We start from the raw sequence: 14,028 nt of genomic DNA, 5'->3' as shown, positions 1-14,028 counted from the left end.
GTACCTTCTCTGAGCCTCAGGTTCATCTGTTAAGTGTGTATACTATTAATAGTATGTATAACTCATAGAAGGAGCCCTGGTGGCACTTGGCTGATAACCAAGAGGTTGGCAGTTCGAACCCACCAGGAGCTCCATGGGAGAAAAGACCTGGCAATCTGCTCCTGTAAAGATTACAGCCTAGGAAACCCTATGGGGCAGCTCTACTCTGTCCTATAGCATTGCTATGAGTTAGAATCAACTTGACGGCACACAGCAAGCAACAACTCATAGGCTTGTTGTAGAAATTAAATAAGAATTAAATGAGGTAATGTAAGTGTCTGGCACAGAGTAAACGTTCAGTAAACATTCTTCCCAAAACACAGACACACATAACCCTTAGAGCCATAGGTGACAAAGTGTTCTCAGTCTCGAGGAGAAAAGAGGTAGCTGATGGGCCCTCTATCCAGTTTCCCTTCTAAGCGAGGAGCTCACTGGCCAGAGTCCAGGATGGTCACCAATACGGAGGACAGGCAGCCAAATGCTAGCCTCCCACAGGGAGTTTCCAAAAAGTGTTAGCACAGAGTTGCATAACCTGCCCCTGAGACATGTGCCTTGCTAAAGTGTTTTCATCAAACATTCCCCTAAAGGGAACATGTGAGCAGGGTAGTGGGGCTGCCTGGAGGAGGAAGAAGAGGAAAATGGAGGGAGCTAGGAGACCTTGGACTTGGGCATGGGATTAGAAAAGGATGGGACCACACATACCAAGCTCCTACTATGTGCCAGGCACGCAGCTGAGCTCACTCTGTCTGCTGTCTAGTTAGATCCTTGCCATAAATCGGAGAGATCAGATATTATCACCCCACAGTCTAAGGGAAGACGTAGTAACAATACTTAATATTGCTTACTGGCACACAACACTTACATAGCACTGATTGCATATCAGGCAGTAGGGTAAGTACACATTTGATTCTCCGGACAGCCCATGACACAGGTACTATTCTGATACCCATTTTATAGAAAAGGAAACCTCCCGAGACTCAGAGAGATGAAGTGACTTGCCCAAGGTCACCCAAACCCCACAGGACATTTCCCAAAGGACTTATGGGGGTGGATCTGGAAAGTGACCCCAGCAGGGTTGTCCTTACATGCCCACAGCGGGGCCCAGTGTAGGAGTGACGCAAGTGACCAAAGGCACTGCCCTCCCCTCCACCCAGAGGACACTTTGTCCTGACTTGTGGCTGTTCCTCACTCTGCCTCTGACCTAAAGTTTAAAATTTCATTCATAAGTTTGGAACCACATACTTGGCAGCGTGGGAAGGGCCCTTGGAGACCAGCTATTCTAGTCCAACCCCCTCATATTACAAATGGAAAAAATCCCTGGGGCCCAAAGACAGCCATGGACACAGCAAGGTCAGACAGCAATTTTTTGTTAGAAGAGTCAGTCTGGGGTCAATTACAGATCACCTCCTTATGTAGCTGCAAAATGTGAATCACTTAGGGAGCTCTATAAATATGCAGATTTCTGCACTCTGCTTCTGGATATTCAGAAAAAGACTTGCAACAAGGCCTGGGAATCTGAGTATGCAGTATGTTCCTCAGGTGATTCAGATGGTCCAATGCCACCGACTACATTTGGAAGTCGGAGTTCAATGTCCCTCTTTCATTTTATAATTAGGGATACTAAGACTCAGCCAGAGGAGCCCTGGTGGCACAATGGTTAAGTGCTGGACTGCTAAATGAAACGTCTGCGATTCGACCCCACCCAGCAGCTTTGCAGAAGAAATGACCTGGCAATCTGCTCCTGTAAAGATTTACAGCCTAGAATACCCTATGGGGCAGTTCTACTCTGTCTTACAGGTTCGCTAGGAGTCGGAATCGACTGGACAGCACACAACAACCAACGAGACCCAGCCAGGGACTTGCCCAAAGTCCCACAGCAAGCCAGTGGGGTCCACCTCGGACTCTGTGCTCTGAACTCACATTCTCATTCTGCAGGCTGTCTGAGGTCAAATCCCCAAGTCGATCAAGGAAGACTGGCTGAGTTGTCACAGTTTTCCCCAACTCTTGGTTTCCTTACTGGACCCAAGTTAAGACACAGGATGGTGCCCATTTCCGGGGCTCAGCAAGATGGGAATTCAAGAGCTGAAACCCTAAAGGGAAACGGAAACAGCAGGAGGCTGGCCTGCTGGCCAGTGGGGTTTTCCCAGAGGCATAGCTCTGGACTCCAGGGATGACATCAGACACCAGCTATCCAGTCCACCCTAAGGCCGCCCTGCAGGTTCCAAGCTACCTGTGTTTTCCATTTCAGGAGAACAGCAGGGAGGGCCTTCCCTTTGGGGAGGAGACCAGGTGGAGGAGGCCCCCCCACCCCCGCCATGACGTGAGGGGGCGGACTCCAGGAAGAGCCTCCCATTCCAGCACCTGGCCGGAAGACAGAGCTGCTCCGGGATTTAAGTTGACTTCTCAAGCTTGTTTCCTGAGCCTCTCCACCCACCTCCCCACCTCGTCTTAATACTTCACCCCTGGGGCTACGCTGGTGGAGGGATTCACTGCTCCTTTTCCACTTCCCACTATGCCACCACCTGTCTCACTGTCCCTTTCCTTTGTTTTCTTTTTCTTCTGCTATGGCATCTTGGTATTTGGAGTCAGATTCCTGGGTGTGACTCTCAGCTGGCTTCCTGTGAGCATACTGACCTAGGCAGAATCACGCCCCCTCTCTGAAACTCCACTGCCTCTCCTATTTAAAAAAAAAAAAAAAAGTTGCAGTGGATTCTGACTCCAGGCGACTCTACGTATGTCAGAATAGCTTTTCTTGGCTGTAATCTTTATGGAAGCAGATCACCAGGTCTTTTTTCCGCGGTGCCACTGGGTGAGTTCAAATCACCAACCTTAGGTTAGTCGATTCTGACTCATGGCGACCTAATAGGACAGAGCACAACTACCCCATAAGGTTTCCAAGCAGTGGCTGGTGGATTCAGACTGCCAACCTTTTGGTTAGCAGCCGTAGCTCTTAACTGTACCACCAAGGCTTCTTAGGTTAGTAGTCGAGTGCAGACAATTTGTACCACTCAGGGACCTTTACACCTACAAAAAAGGGTTAATATCTACCGTCTAGGATTGTGAGGACTATACAAGATCATGAAGGGACTTAATAAGCAGTAGATGTTTTCTCAGAAACACTGTATCACTTGAGCAGTCAGTGGACCAGAGGGATTTGAATATATTCAGTTTACTGACCTGAACTGAGGCAGCTAAAAGAATGGTAGAGCTGGAAAGCACCTCAGAAATCTTTGGGCCCTAATGACTCCGGAAGTGGAGCAGGAGTGAACTGTTTACAGTATTTCCAAATGATAAAGGAAATCACATACCCTTGATACAGTTTCAAGTTTCTTCACTTTTATCTGGAATTGTATCAACTCAAGGTGCTAACATAGTTACCACATGCTGTTCAGGAGTCTGATCAGCAGTTACATGTTTCTGGTTTTTGTTTTGTTTTTTAATAGGAAAATAATTAGTGGAGGTGGATTCAATGTTGGAAAACCCGTTAATCTTGTCTAACTTCTCACTTCATAAACAGGGAAGCTGAGGTTTAAAGAAGGAAGTGGCTTGCTCAGTCACACAGCTAGTAAGTGATAGAGCAGGCTCTAAACTCAGGCTCTTTTTGTGGAACCAGTTACTTTCTCTCTTTCCACTCCAGAGAAGGGGAATCTGGGATCAATGAAGCTGAGCACTTTTGGTCCGTTGGATCAGGAATGAAAGTGACTCATCAATTTGCTGTTTCCCTTTCTCTATTCTTGACTCATTCGGCAAATATTTACTGACTGTCCACACGATCTGGACTCAGAAGAGAAGGCAGAGATAAAACAGTCATGGCCACACATAGGCAGAGTCAGGATGTGTGCCCAGATATGACTTCAGAATCTGAGCTTTTTCTACCACTCTGCCTTCTAATATACATCCAGATTCTGAACAGTGTCTGAAGGCTGGGGCTGTCCCATTTGTACATGTCCTAACCCTCCTGGCAGCCAGTAAGCACAAAATCATTGCTGAGAACACCACTATGGTGTTGAAAACACCTGAATTCTAATCCTTACTTTGCCACTAACTCTATGTCTTTGAAATAAGTTTGCTGCTTTCTCTGGGCCTTAGTTTAATCGTCTGTAAAAGCGGAACAGTAGGAAAATCACGTATGTGTGAAAGAGCTTGTAAATTCAAGTTGTCCCAGAATCTAACTAGGAGAAGAAAACATTGGGAACCTAGGGTGAAAATAGTCAACGTTAATCACTTCGTTAAACTCCAAACACTGTACCTTAGACTCTGGTCTCCTTCTCTCTCCCCTAGCCGCTCTTCCTTTACTCAAACTTCTCCTCTAGAGGGCACGCAAGCTCTATCGCTTTCGTGTATCATTTCCGTTCGCCTTCACTCTTCATTCTGCGCATGTGCGTACTTCGCTTCCCTGCTACCAGTACCCTCCTTTAGCTGGCTTGCACCCATTACGCCTGCGCAATCTCAGCCCCTCGCCTCCACAGCCGTCCCCGGAAACGCTTCCTTCCTACGCAGCCGCTACTGGCGCCGCCGTCGCTGGAGCTTTGCCTCTCTAGGCCGGTAGGGCCTCTTCTCCATGGTCCTGCCTGTCAGCGCTGTTTCGGGGGTCTACCGGTGAGGCCGAGCCGCGCTCGGAAGCGTCAGTCTTTGAGTCCGTCGGTCGTAAGTGAACTCCAGAGGAACTTGAGTACGGGCGGGGGCCGAGCAGCTGGAACGAGCTGGCTTTCTCCTCACCCTGGGAATGGGTCTGTCCGCCCCGCCCTCTCTCCGGAATGGGCTTGCCCTGTCCGTCCCAGTCCCTCCTCCCGGGCGGGGTGGTGTTGCCATGGTGACGACAGGCTAGCTGAGGCCTGGCGCTTGTCCCCACAGGTGCTGGGGCGGCCCGGGGCCGATGGCGCCGCGGCTCTGACGGTAGCTCGGACGTCGGCCGTGCTCCGTGGGCCGGCATGGCAGGCCAGTTCCGCAGCTACGTGTGGGACCCGTTGCTAATCCTGTCGCAGATAGTCCTCATGCAGACCGTCTATTATGGCTCTTTGGGCCTGTGGCTGGCGCTGGTGGACGGGCTGGTGCGCAGCAGCCCTTCGCTGGACCAGATGTTCGACGCCGAGGTAAGGTCCCCGGGCTGGCGCGAGCAGGATCTCGGCCTCACCAAGTGGGCTTTGTTGTCCGACACTAGTGAGCTCTAGACTCATCTGAGCCACCTTCTCGCTTTATGCCCCTTGGAAAATGATTCTCCCTTTCTGAACCTCATTTGTCCCATCCATAAAGTGGGTTGATTGATAACAGGCAGATTAGAACAAAGAAAAGGACCTGGAAGTTATAATAAAACAGGCTTGCATTTCAAACATCTCTGATACATCTTCTTTCTGAGACTCTGGGAGAGTGACTTCACATCTCTGAGCTTCAGCTTCTTGGGTGCCAAGTTGGGAACCCGTTACCATCGAGTCAATTACCGACTTACAGCAACTCCATAGAACAGAGTAGAACTGCCCCCTAGGGTTCCTGCAGAGCAGCTCTCCTGGTTAGCAGCTGAATGCTTTAACCATTGTACTGCTAGAGGACAGGGGTAGATACAAGAGCATTCATGGGGGTACAGTGGAAACAACCTGGACTTTAGAGTCAGTTTAACTTACTGTCTGTGTGACCTGGGGCAAGTGCTGTCACCTCTCTCAACCCCAGTTTTTCCATCTGCAAGATCACGAGACCAGAAGCAGAGAGGTTGTTGGCTGCAATATAAACAGCCTGCACTTTCGATTTTGAAAGGCAGAGGGTACAATCGATTCCCAAACATACTAGCTGTGGGACATAGTAGCTTGTGAGATCTTCTGGAAACCGAGCAGAATAATCCTACCTTGCCACCCTCAGCAAGATGTTATGAGGCTCAGGGGGATCTAGAAATATGAAAGAAACTACTCCTTAAAGTGAAATGGAGATCTAAGAAGTTGTTGCATCTGAGAGGCAGCTGTGGTGTATGTTAATGAGCATGGTTCTTGGAGTCAGGAGATCTGGGATGGGGTCTTTGCTCCTGCTGTTTATTCTTTGTGTAGCCTTTGGGTGAATTATCATCCAGAGAGAGATGATAATAATAACGACTTTGGGAGGTTACTGTGAAGATAATATGAGATAATAAATGTCAGAAGACTTTGTAAGCTGAAAATGTGGAGATGTTTGGCATTCTATAGTATTGTGTCAAGGGTGGTATGAGGTTACACACTTACCAGGTGCCAGGTGCCAGCCTTTTAGGAGTCTCTTTCCTCCTGGGAAGGGCATATGGGAGTCCCTGGCTTTGTTAAGAACCATCTGATGCTTGCAGCCTGAATCGTAGGAGTCAGCACACCTTTTCTTGAAGAATGAAGTAGTAAAGATTTTAGGTGGTAACTACTCAGCTCTCCCGTTGTAGCACGAAAGTAGCCATAGACAATATATAAACAAATAGATGTGGGTGTTTTAGTAAAAGTTTGTTCACAAATCATGTTCCTGGCCTGCAGGGCCATAGTTGGCTGAACCTTGTTCTAGACCTTACTCTTGCTGCCTACTTACATATCACTTTGAGTAAGTTACTTCACTTCTCTGTGCTTTTATTTCTTCCTCTATAAGATGATGATAGTGTCTTCCCCCTTCCTGTGAGGGTCAAATGAGATACCATAATGATGTCTGTGAAAGCTAACAATAAGCTGCCATACAGATGAAGGGGTATTGTGTTCTGTGCTCTGGGAAGAGTGCTCGTTCCTTAGGAGGCCTGCTGGGATCCTGCAGCTGGGGACTCTGCCAAGTCACTTCTCGAGCATATTTCCATTTGTGATTCTCCCTCAGATCCTGGGCTTCTCTACCCCTCCAGGCCGGCTCTCCATGATGTCCTTCATCCTCAACGCCCTCACCTGGTGAGTGTCATCAGTTTTGCTGTTTGGCTTTTGGGATCTTAGCACTGGGACTCACTTCCTAAATTCGGAAATGAGATAGCTTGGACACTTGTTCCTGGGGAGTGGTGGACTATAGTGGGTGGCAGAGGCCAATTCTAGGGCTGGCTTCATCACTGGGCTCCCTCCATAGCTGTTTTGACTTAGTTGGAAAGGTCTTATGTTACTATGTGCGTGCTGCCAGTGGGACGGTTTCTATCTCAGATCACTTTCCTGATGTGCAGTGAGATGAGGAAAGGATTGGACTGGGAGTCAGGAGAACTGGGTTCTATTCTTGATCTGTGTGTCATTGGCCAGTTTACTTCCCTCCTCTCTGGGCCTCAGGCTCCTCATCTACACTAGGGAGGGGGGTGTTGATGGTCACTCTCAGTCACTCATGACCATTGCCTGACTCTTGAGAGGCAGTTTAACATGGTGATTAAGATCTCAGGCTCTGGACGCAAACTCACTTGGCTTTAAATCCCAGCCTTATCACTAGTCTAGTGACTTTGGATGAGTTACTTAATCTGTCTAAGTCCTAGTTTCCTCATCAGTAAAATGGGGGCTATTTTACCCACCTCATAGTTGTAAGGATTAAATAAGTTAATTCACAAGAGGTATTTAAAGCAATGCCTTGCACATTATTACTATTCTTGTGGTTATACTAGGGTTTGAAAACTGGTGCTCTGACTTTGACCTAAATTTGGCTCCCAGATATGTTCTGTTCGGCTTACAGAGATGTCAGCCCACACGTGTTGTTTAAAACATTTTTTCACTCAGTTGAAAATCAGGATAATTCATATAAAAATATACGTCTCTGGATTCTCTTGAAAAATGGGAAGATCTATTGATTCCAGGCCAGCCTTCCAGCATGATAATATTTGCCTAGAGGCAAGTAGCTGCTATCCCCCACTTTAGATAGAACATGTATAGTTCAGGGTGCCACAATCTCCACCAGTCCCTAGGAGCTTGTGAGTGACAGTTGCTGTTTATCATCAAGCTTGTACTTTTTACTTCTACCCAGTCTGATCCACTCTTGACATTATCTGCCAGGTTCTCTAGGCATCTGGCATTGTAACCCTCGTTTCACACTTATCTCACTAGCTTCTGATCACTATGCTGTCATCATAATTGTTCCTATCCCCCAAATAACCTAATCGTAGGCCAGGACAACCCAGTGACAACTCGCTGCTGTCCTCTCCCCACAGTGCCCTGGGCTTGCTGTACTTCATTCGGCGAGGGAAGCAGTGCCTGGATTTCACTGTCACTGTCCATTTCTTTCACCTCCTGGGCTGCTGGTTCTACAGCTCCCGTTTCCCCTCGGCGCTGACCTGGTGGCTGGTCCAAGCCGTGTGCATTGCACTCATGGCTGTCATCGGGGAGTACCTGTGCATGCGGACGGAGCTCAAGGAGATCCCCCTCAACTCAGCCCCTAAATCTAATGTCTAGGATTGGGCCCTTTGGACTCCCTGCTGGGCACTTGTTCCCCCGAACACTTTGGGTTACTCAGGCCTTCCAGATGAGGTCCAGCCCGGGTCTGAGAGGAACCCTGAAAATGTGAAGTCTCTGTTGGTGTGGGAGAGGTAGTGAGGCCCCTTGAAGAAGGCAGGTAGCGTTCAAGATCACAACTGCAAAAATGGCCTCTGTCTCCTGAAGCTTTGGTGTCTGAGAGGCCAGGAAGGGGAACTCTTTGAGGGTAATAACAGAATTGGAACCATGTCACTTTTGAGCCACCATACCTGTCACCAGCCTGTTGTTTCCAAAAAGAAAAAAATCAAGGATATCTGATTGGAGCAAATCACTCTCCTAGTCATCTGTCTTACCTCCCTGGGACAGCTAGTACCTTTGCCATGTTGCTGAACCACAGCTATTCTGTTTGGAGAAACACTTGCTTTCTGGATCCACAGCCACAGAAGGAGATGTAGATGCAAAGTAGTAGGCTGCTGTCAGGGAGAGAACAGTAGATGGACGCATCAAGCACAAGAAAAATGCACAACCTGTGCCCCGCCACACACATGGGCGCGCACCCACGAACCCATGACTGACTTTCTTTAGTTCCCTCTACTGAGTCCCCATCCTGGTGCCAGCTCTCAGGACCCAGAGAAGAATCCCAGCATTGCTCCCAGGTTAACCCTCGTAATAGAATCACTGCTTGTTCCCAGGCATCCCAGCTCCCACTGGACCCCAGTTCTGGCAGCAGTTCCTTTTTCCAGTGGAAGGGGTCTGAGGGGTGCCCAGAGACAAGAAGTCCAACCTTCCAGCTCGGGCCACGCTGATAGTGCTGAGGGAGACAGAAATTTGCTGCTAAGATTTTTCTGTGGGGTGGCGTTTCCTCTGTGAGGGGTTTGCAACTGTCTATCTGATGTACATAAATACAGTATTTTCCACGGTCTTCTTGTACTCACTTTGTAATGCCACATTTGGGACTGTGAGAGATCAGCCAAGCCAGGCAAGGGAGCTGTAAAGAGTTAGTAGGCCACCTTCGCCTTTCCTGAACCACAGAGTTATTCCTCCCTAAGTGCAGGAGGGACTCCTGTGTCTCACCCCCTCCACCTGCGGTCTCCTATACTGCCCCTCTGGTGGACCGCCATGACCCCTTGGGGTTCCTTTTGCACTTGCCCGTGATTTTTTTTTTTCTCATACAAAATTTTATATACATATTGTCATGTGACACTAGTTGCAATCCTTGCAGCGTGACAGCACACTTCTCCTTTCCTCTCCGGGTTTCCTGCGTCCATCAAACCAGCTCGTGTCCCTTCCTGCCTTCTCATCCTGCCTCTGGACATTAGCTGCCCGTTTGGTCTCATGTATCTGCTTGGTCTAAGGAGCACACTCTTACATGAGTATTATTTTATGTTTTATAGTCCAGTCTGATCTTTGTCTGAAGAGTGGTCTTCAGGAATGGTTTTAGTTCTGAGTTAACACAGCTCTGGGGGCCATGGCTTCAGGGTTTCCTCCAGTCTCAGATCATTAAGTCTGGTCTTTTTATGATAGCAGGTAATTTCTGAACATGTTCCAGTGTAGTGCACTGGTCTAGACTCACTTCTGCATTGAAACCATCAGAGTACCTCTTTCATTCCTCTGGAGCCTGTCCAAGAGAGCTGTCCTTTTTCAGCCTTCAGTGTGATGGCTGCCCAGATGAGGAGTTTTGCTGCCTCTCCCAGAAGCTTTTTCTAGCCTCTTGGCTCTCAGCACTGCAGAGTAGGGAGTTGAGGCCGACCGACAAAGGTTTGCGTGAACATGCCTCGTGCTAGGGTGAGGCACCTCAGTCATTCAGAGTGTTCTGTCTGGGAGGAAGCAGCTTATTAATGGGACCCCAGTCGTGGCTGCAGGGCCCAAGAAGAACAGCTGGGTTGATGTCCCCTGGGTCAGGGGATTTCCCCCAGACACCACAAACTCTAAAGGCAGCAGCACACTCACAGGTAGATGCTGTGTCCCTTGATCCGCTGTAGTGGCTGTTTTCTAGTTTCTTTCCTCATCTCTGTGAGTTAAGTTGAAGGGCTGCTGCCTGTTGTTTTGCATATCTTTTTTGATGACAAATCTCTGTCCCTTGAGTGTTAATTTGATTTTTGGAACCTGCTCAAAGTCAGGGGGGCACTTTTTTTTTTTTCTTTTTTAGTAATATAGTGACTGAGCTAACACTTAGGGGTCAAAATTATGTGACATTAATGAGATTTTTATGATTTGTAACAAAGCAGTTTCTAAAGGGGAGTTCCAGAGAGGATTGGGCAGTGACAGTGACATATACATGTTTGCCATTTTAATATTAACATCTATTCAGGCTTAATAGGCGTCTAGCACTAGCCTAAGTGCTCTACATCTCCTTTCTCATTGAATCCTCACAACAACCCTCTGAAGTAGGAAATACCATCGTCTGTATCTTACAAATGAGGCAACTAAGGAACTTTCCCAGGGTTACATGTTAGGAGCTTGCAGTCAGGATTTGGGCTCCAGTAGTGACATTATAAGAGCTCTGGTGGCCCAATGGTTAAGCATTTGGCTGCTAAGCAAAAGGTCGGCAGTTGGAGTCCACCAGCCGCTCCTTGGAAACCCAATGGGGCAGTTCTACTCTGTCCTGTAGGATTGCTGTGAGTCAGAAACAATGGCAATGGGTTGTTTTTTTTTTTTTTAAGTGACATTGTAAGTTCATCCTGAAGAGGTCAGTATTTAGGAATGTATAAGATCTGATTGGTTAAAGAATCTTGTATCACCATTTATAATAGTACTTTCTCACCTTACTGTGTTGTTACTTGCAATCAAGTCGATTCCAACTCATGGCGACCCCGTGCATGTCGGAATAGAACTGCTCCATAGGGTTTTCAGGACTGATCTTTTGGAAGCAAGTTGCCTGATCTGTCTGCTGAGTGCCTTCTGGGTGGGTTCAAACCACCAACCTTTCAGCTCGTAGGCTCATGTGCTTAACCATTTGCAATACCCAGGGTATTAAAAAAAAAAAAATACCGAGGCCACATGGTGATTTATACACGTTATTGCTTTTGAAAAAAGTGGATAAAGCATTTCATTAAATATGGCCGCAGGTTTCCAAGTGAAGGTAGGAATGTAGGAAATGTTTTTATTTCTAAAGGGTAAAGGATGGTACCTAGGTCAGGAAGCTACATCTAGTAAACTGCTGAGTTGGCATATCCTCTAACTTTCTAGGGGTCCAAAGTCTGCACCTCCCTTCTTTCTACCCACCACCTGAACTTGGGCCACTTGGGGAGACATGGGGAGGCTAGTTTGCATAGCTGGTGCTCAGAATCGCTTATAACTCCAAAGGAGGAAAGGAGGAAGGGATGTCTGGCTCAGAGGTCATCTTTAACCCCTGGCTCTAGGCACCTCTGTCTGGGTCAAAGCCAAATGAAGGCCAGGACAGTAGGCAGCAGGCACCAGGGGGTAAAGTGGGAATCTCCAGGTCTCCCTGAGTGCTGTGGGTACACAGCTCAAACAGGCTCCCCTGGAAGTCGAGTTTCCTGGATTCTGTCGGTGACTTCTGGCAGCCCCAAAAGGTGGTCAGTGTGCAGGCATGGAACTCCTCCTAGTACCTGGAGCTTGGGGACCACAGAGCCTCAGGGGTTTAGCCTCTGGGGACCCTGGGGCAGGGGGGGCTGTGGTGGAGTCAGGGCACAGGAGAGGCCCTCTGTGGAGAGGGAATTAAAAGCCACTGTCTTGCTTGAGGTTTTCTGTAGGAAAGTAGCAGAGTGGTGAAAACAGCATTGAGTGATGAGGGGTAGATGAAGCTGAGAGTTTTAATACCTGTCCTGCCGCTACCTAGGCAAGTCGGTGAGAATTTTAGGGGTCCAATGCTGGAAGACTTTAGAGAGCTGCAGTGGAGTGCAGTTAAGTCATACAGCCCCCACTACTAGCTGTGAGACCTTGGGTAAACTGCTTAACCTCCCCGTACCTTTGTTCTCTCATTTGTAAAATGAGGGTAATAATAGTTCTTATTTCCCTGGGTTCTTGTGAGGATTCAGTGAGATGCCACATGTAAAGCACTTAGCACAGTGCATGCCATGTGGGAAGTGTTCCATTAATCTAAGCGGTACAGTTATTAGGCCACGTCTACATTTTATAGGGACGGAGGCACCTTCCCTCTGAGTCTGTGTTTTAGCTGTTAGGGAGATATGCTTGCCTGTGATGGACTTAGAGCTACCAAGTATTGAGCTCCTTTTTGTCAGGCGCTACAAAGTGATTTATGCATATTCTCACATTATCCAATGAGGTTTACAAACAAAAAACAGTTCCAACTCAGGATAACCCCAAGTGTTTCAGAGTAGGTGTTTCAGAGTACAACTGTGCTCCATAGGGTTTTCAGTGGCTGATTTTTTGCAAATAGAACAGCAGGCCTTTCTCCCAAGGCACCTCTGAGTGGATTCGAACTGCCAACCTTTTGATCAGTAGCCAAGCCTTCGCCACCAATGAGATACGTACCGTTATCTTCCCCATTTTGCAGACAAAGAAATTTAGGACTAGGAAGTAAACAACTTTCCCCAGCATCACACAGCTGGGTTGCTAGCCCTGTCTGGCTTCAAGCCTCATACTCTTTCCGTTCCAATCATGTTTGAGTGGTAGATGACCCGTTCAACTGGAAGGGGGAACAGTCTTGTAATCCAGATGCCATTTCAGTGAAAGGTTGTGCTTGTGAACATAAGCTTGGCTTGTTAACAAGTAGCTAGTTCCCTAAAGATGGGCAGTTAGGCAGCTGCTCATTAGTGAGAAATGGGCCAGCACCAGCCTCGGGGCTTTATTATGGCACAGGGCCAGCCAGGGAGGAGGCATGGAAAAAGGCCAAACATTTGTTCAATACCCGCAAACTGGCTTTACCTACATCAAGCCTGATTCGAGCCTGATTTGCTCAAAGCCCTCTGGAGAGGATCCTATTATCTCCATTTTATAAACAGATGAAGTAGGCTTAGGGGTTTGTTAAAGGTCACTTAGATAGAAGCTCAAACACTTCAAAGTTAATTTTCCTCCCAGTAACTGTTAGGGAGCCCTTTCTGGGGGTGGTCTCCTCCTCTCCTGAGATCTGCTGCAGCCTTCTCCCCAAAGCCAGATCTTACTCACTGAGCCCAGAAGAGGAGTCTCAGATTGAAGTAGTTAAACAAAGCAAGGATGGAAGTGGGGGGTGGGGGGGCAATTGTGGGGTTGTGGGTTCAGGATCTCCCAGCACAAGTGCAGGTGGGATAAGGCTAGAAGGAGTGCACTGCTGGGGTCATCTTGCCTGCAGCCCTTGCTCTCCCTGTAGCACCTGGATCCCAGCCTCAGCACAAAGGCTAAGAGGCCCCTATGTACTTGGTGGCCTTCTTCGTGGGTGGCAAAGCAAAGCGTTGCCAATCTCTTCCAGGCCGACGCCTCTCGGGTCCCCATTTGGGGCTCCTAGGCAGTTTTCCATGAAGAAGAAGAAGGGGACCCCTGGAAAGGGTTTGATGTTTTGGTTGGGAGCCCACCGCCCTGACGGTCTGCTGATAGCATGCAGGACAAAAGTTCACGCCATGGTTGATGGAAGGGAAGGTGCTTAAAAAGGAAGATCGGTGGAGGTAATTTAGGCAGGTTGATGGGATTGATGATGCTCAGACAGGAAACAAATATGGAGACTGAGAAATGGCTGGAG

At 48.1% G+C, this 14,028-nt stretch overlaps 2 protein-coding genes across 2 annotated transcripts in view; both read left to right on the top strand.

The window, feature by feature from the left end:
- Positions 1–2,963: 2,963 nt before the first annotated feature.
- Positions 2,964–8,686, top strand: SYS1 (SYS1 golgi trafficking protein). The gene is made up of 4 exons (XM_004370306.2): positions 2,964–4,686; positions 4,894–5,132; positions 6,838–6,905; positions 8,129–8,686. The coding sequence occupies exons 2-4, from the start codon at positions 4,971–4,973 to the stop codon at positions 8,367–8,369; spliced, it is 471 nt and encodes a 156-aa protein (XP_004370363.1). The 5' UTR covers positions 2,964–4,686; positions 4,894–4,970; the 3' UTR covers positions 8,370–8,686.
- DBNDD2 (dysbindin domain containing 2) overlaps positions 6,870–14,028 on the top strand; it is a 38,695-nt gene continuing 31,536 nt past the window's right edge. Inside the window, exon 1 of the mRNA XM_023724454.1 lies at positions 6,870–6,905. The gene's annotated coding sequence lies outside the window, so the exon portion shown is untranslated. The remainder of the gene's footprint in view (positions 6,906–14,028) is intronic.

This window comes from Trichechus manatus, unplaced genomic scaffold (assembly GCF_000243295.1).
Source record: "Trichechus manatus latirostris isolate Lorelei unplaced genomic scaffold, TriManLat1.0 scaffold00008, whole genome shotgun sequence".
In the NCBI taxonomy this organism is placed as follows: Eukaryota; Metazoa; Chordata; class Mammalia; order Sirenia; family Trichechidae; genus Trichechus; species Trichechus manatus.
Note: the sequence above shows the minus strand (reverse complement) of the source record. Positions and strands in the feature narration are given on the sequence as shown.

Bases quoted from the DNA above. Each gene is read 5' to 3' on its own strand.
- SYS1 (XM_004370306.2), top strand. From the start codon at position 4,971: ATGGCAGGCCAGTTCCGCAGCTACGTGTGGGACCCGTTGCTAATCCTG. The intron at 5,133-6,837 runs GTAAGGTCCCCG...ATTCTCCCTCAG, and splicing joins ACCAGATGTTCGACGCCGAG to ATCCTGGGCTTCTCTACCCC. The intron at 6,906-8,128 runs GTGAGTGTCATC...CTCTCCCCACAG, and splicing joins ATCCTCAACGCCCTCACCTG to TGCCCTGGGCTTGCTGTACT.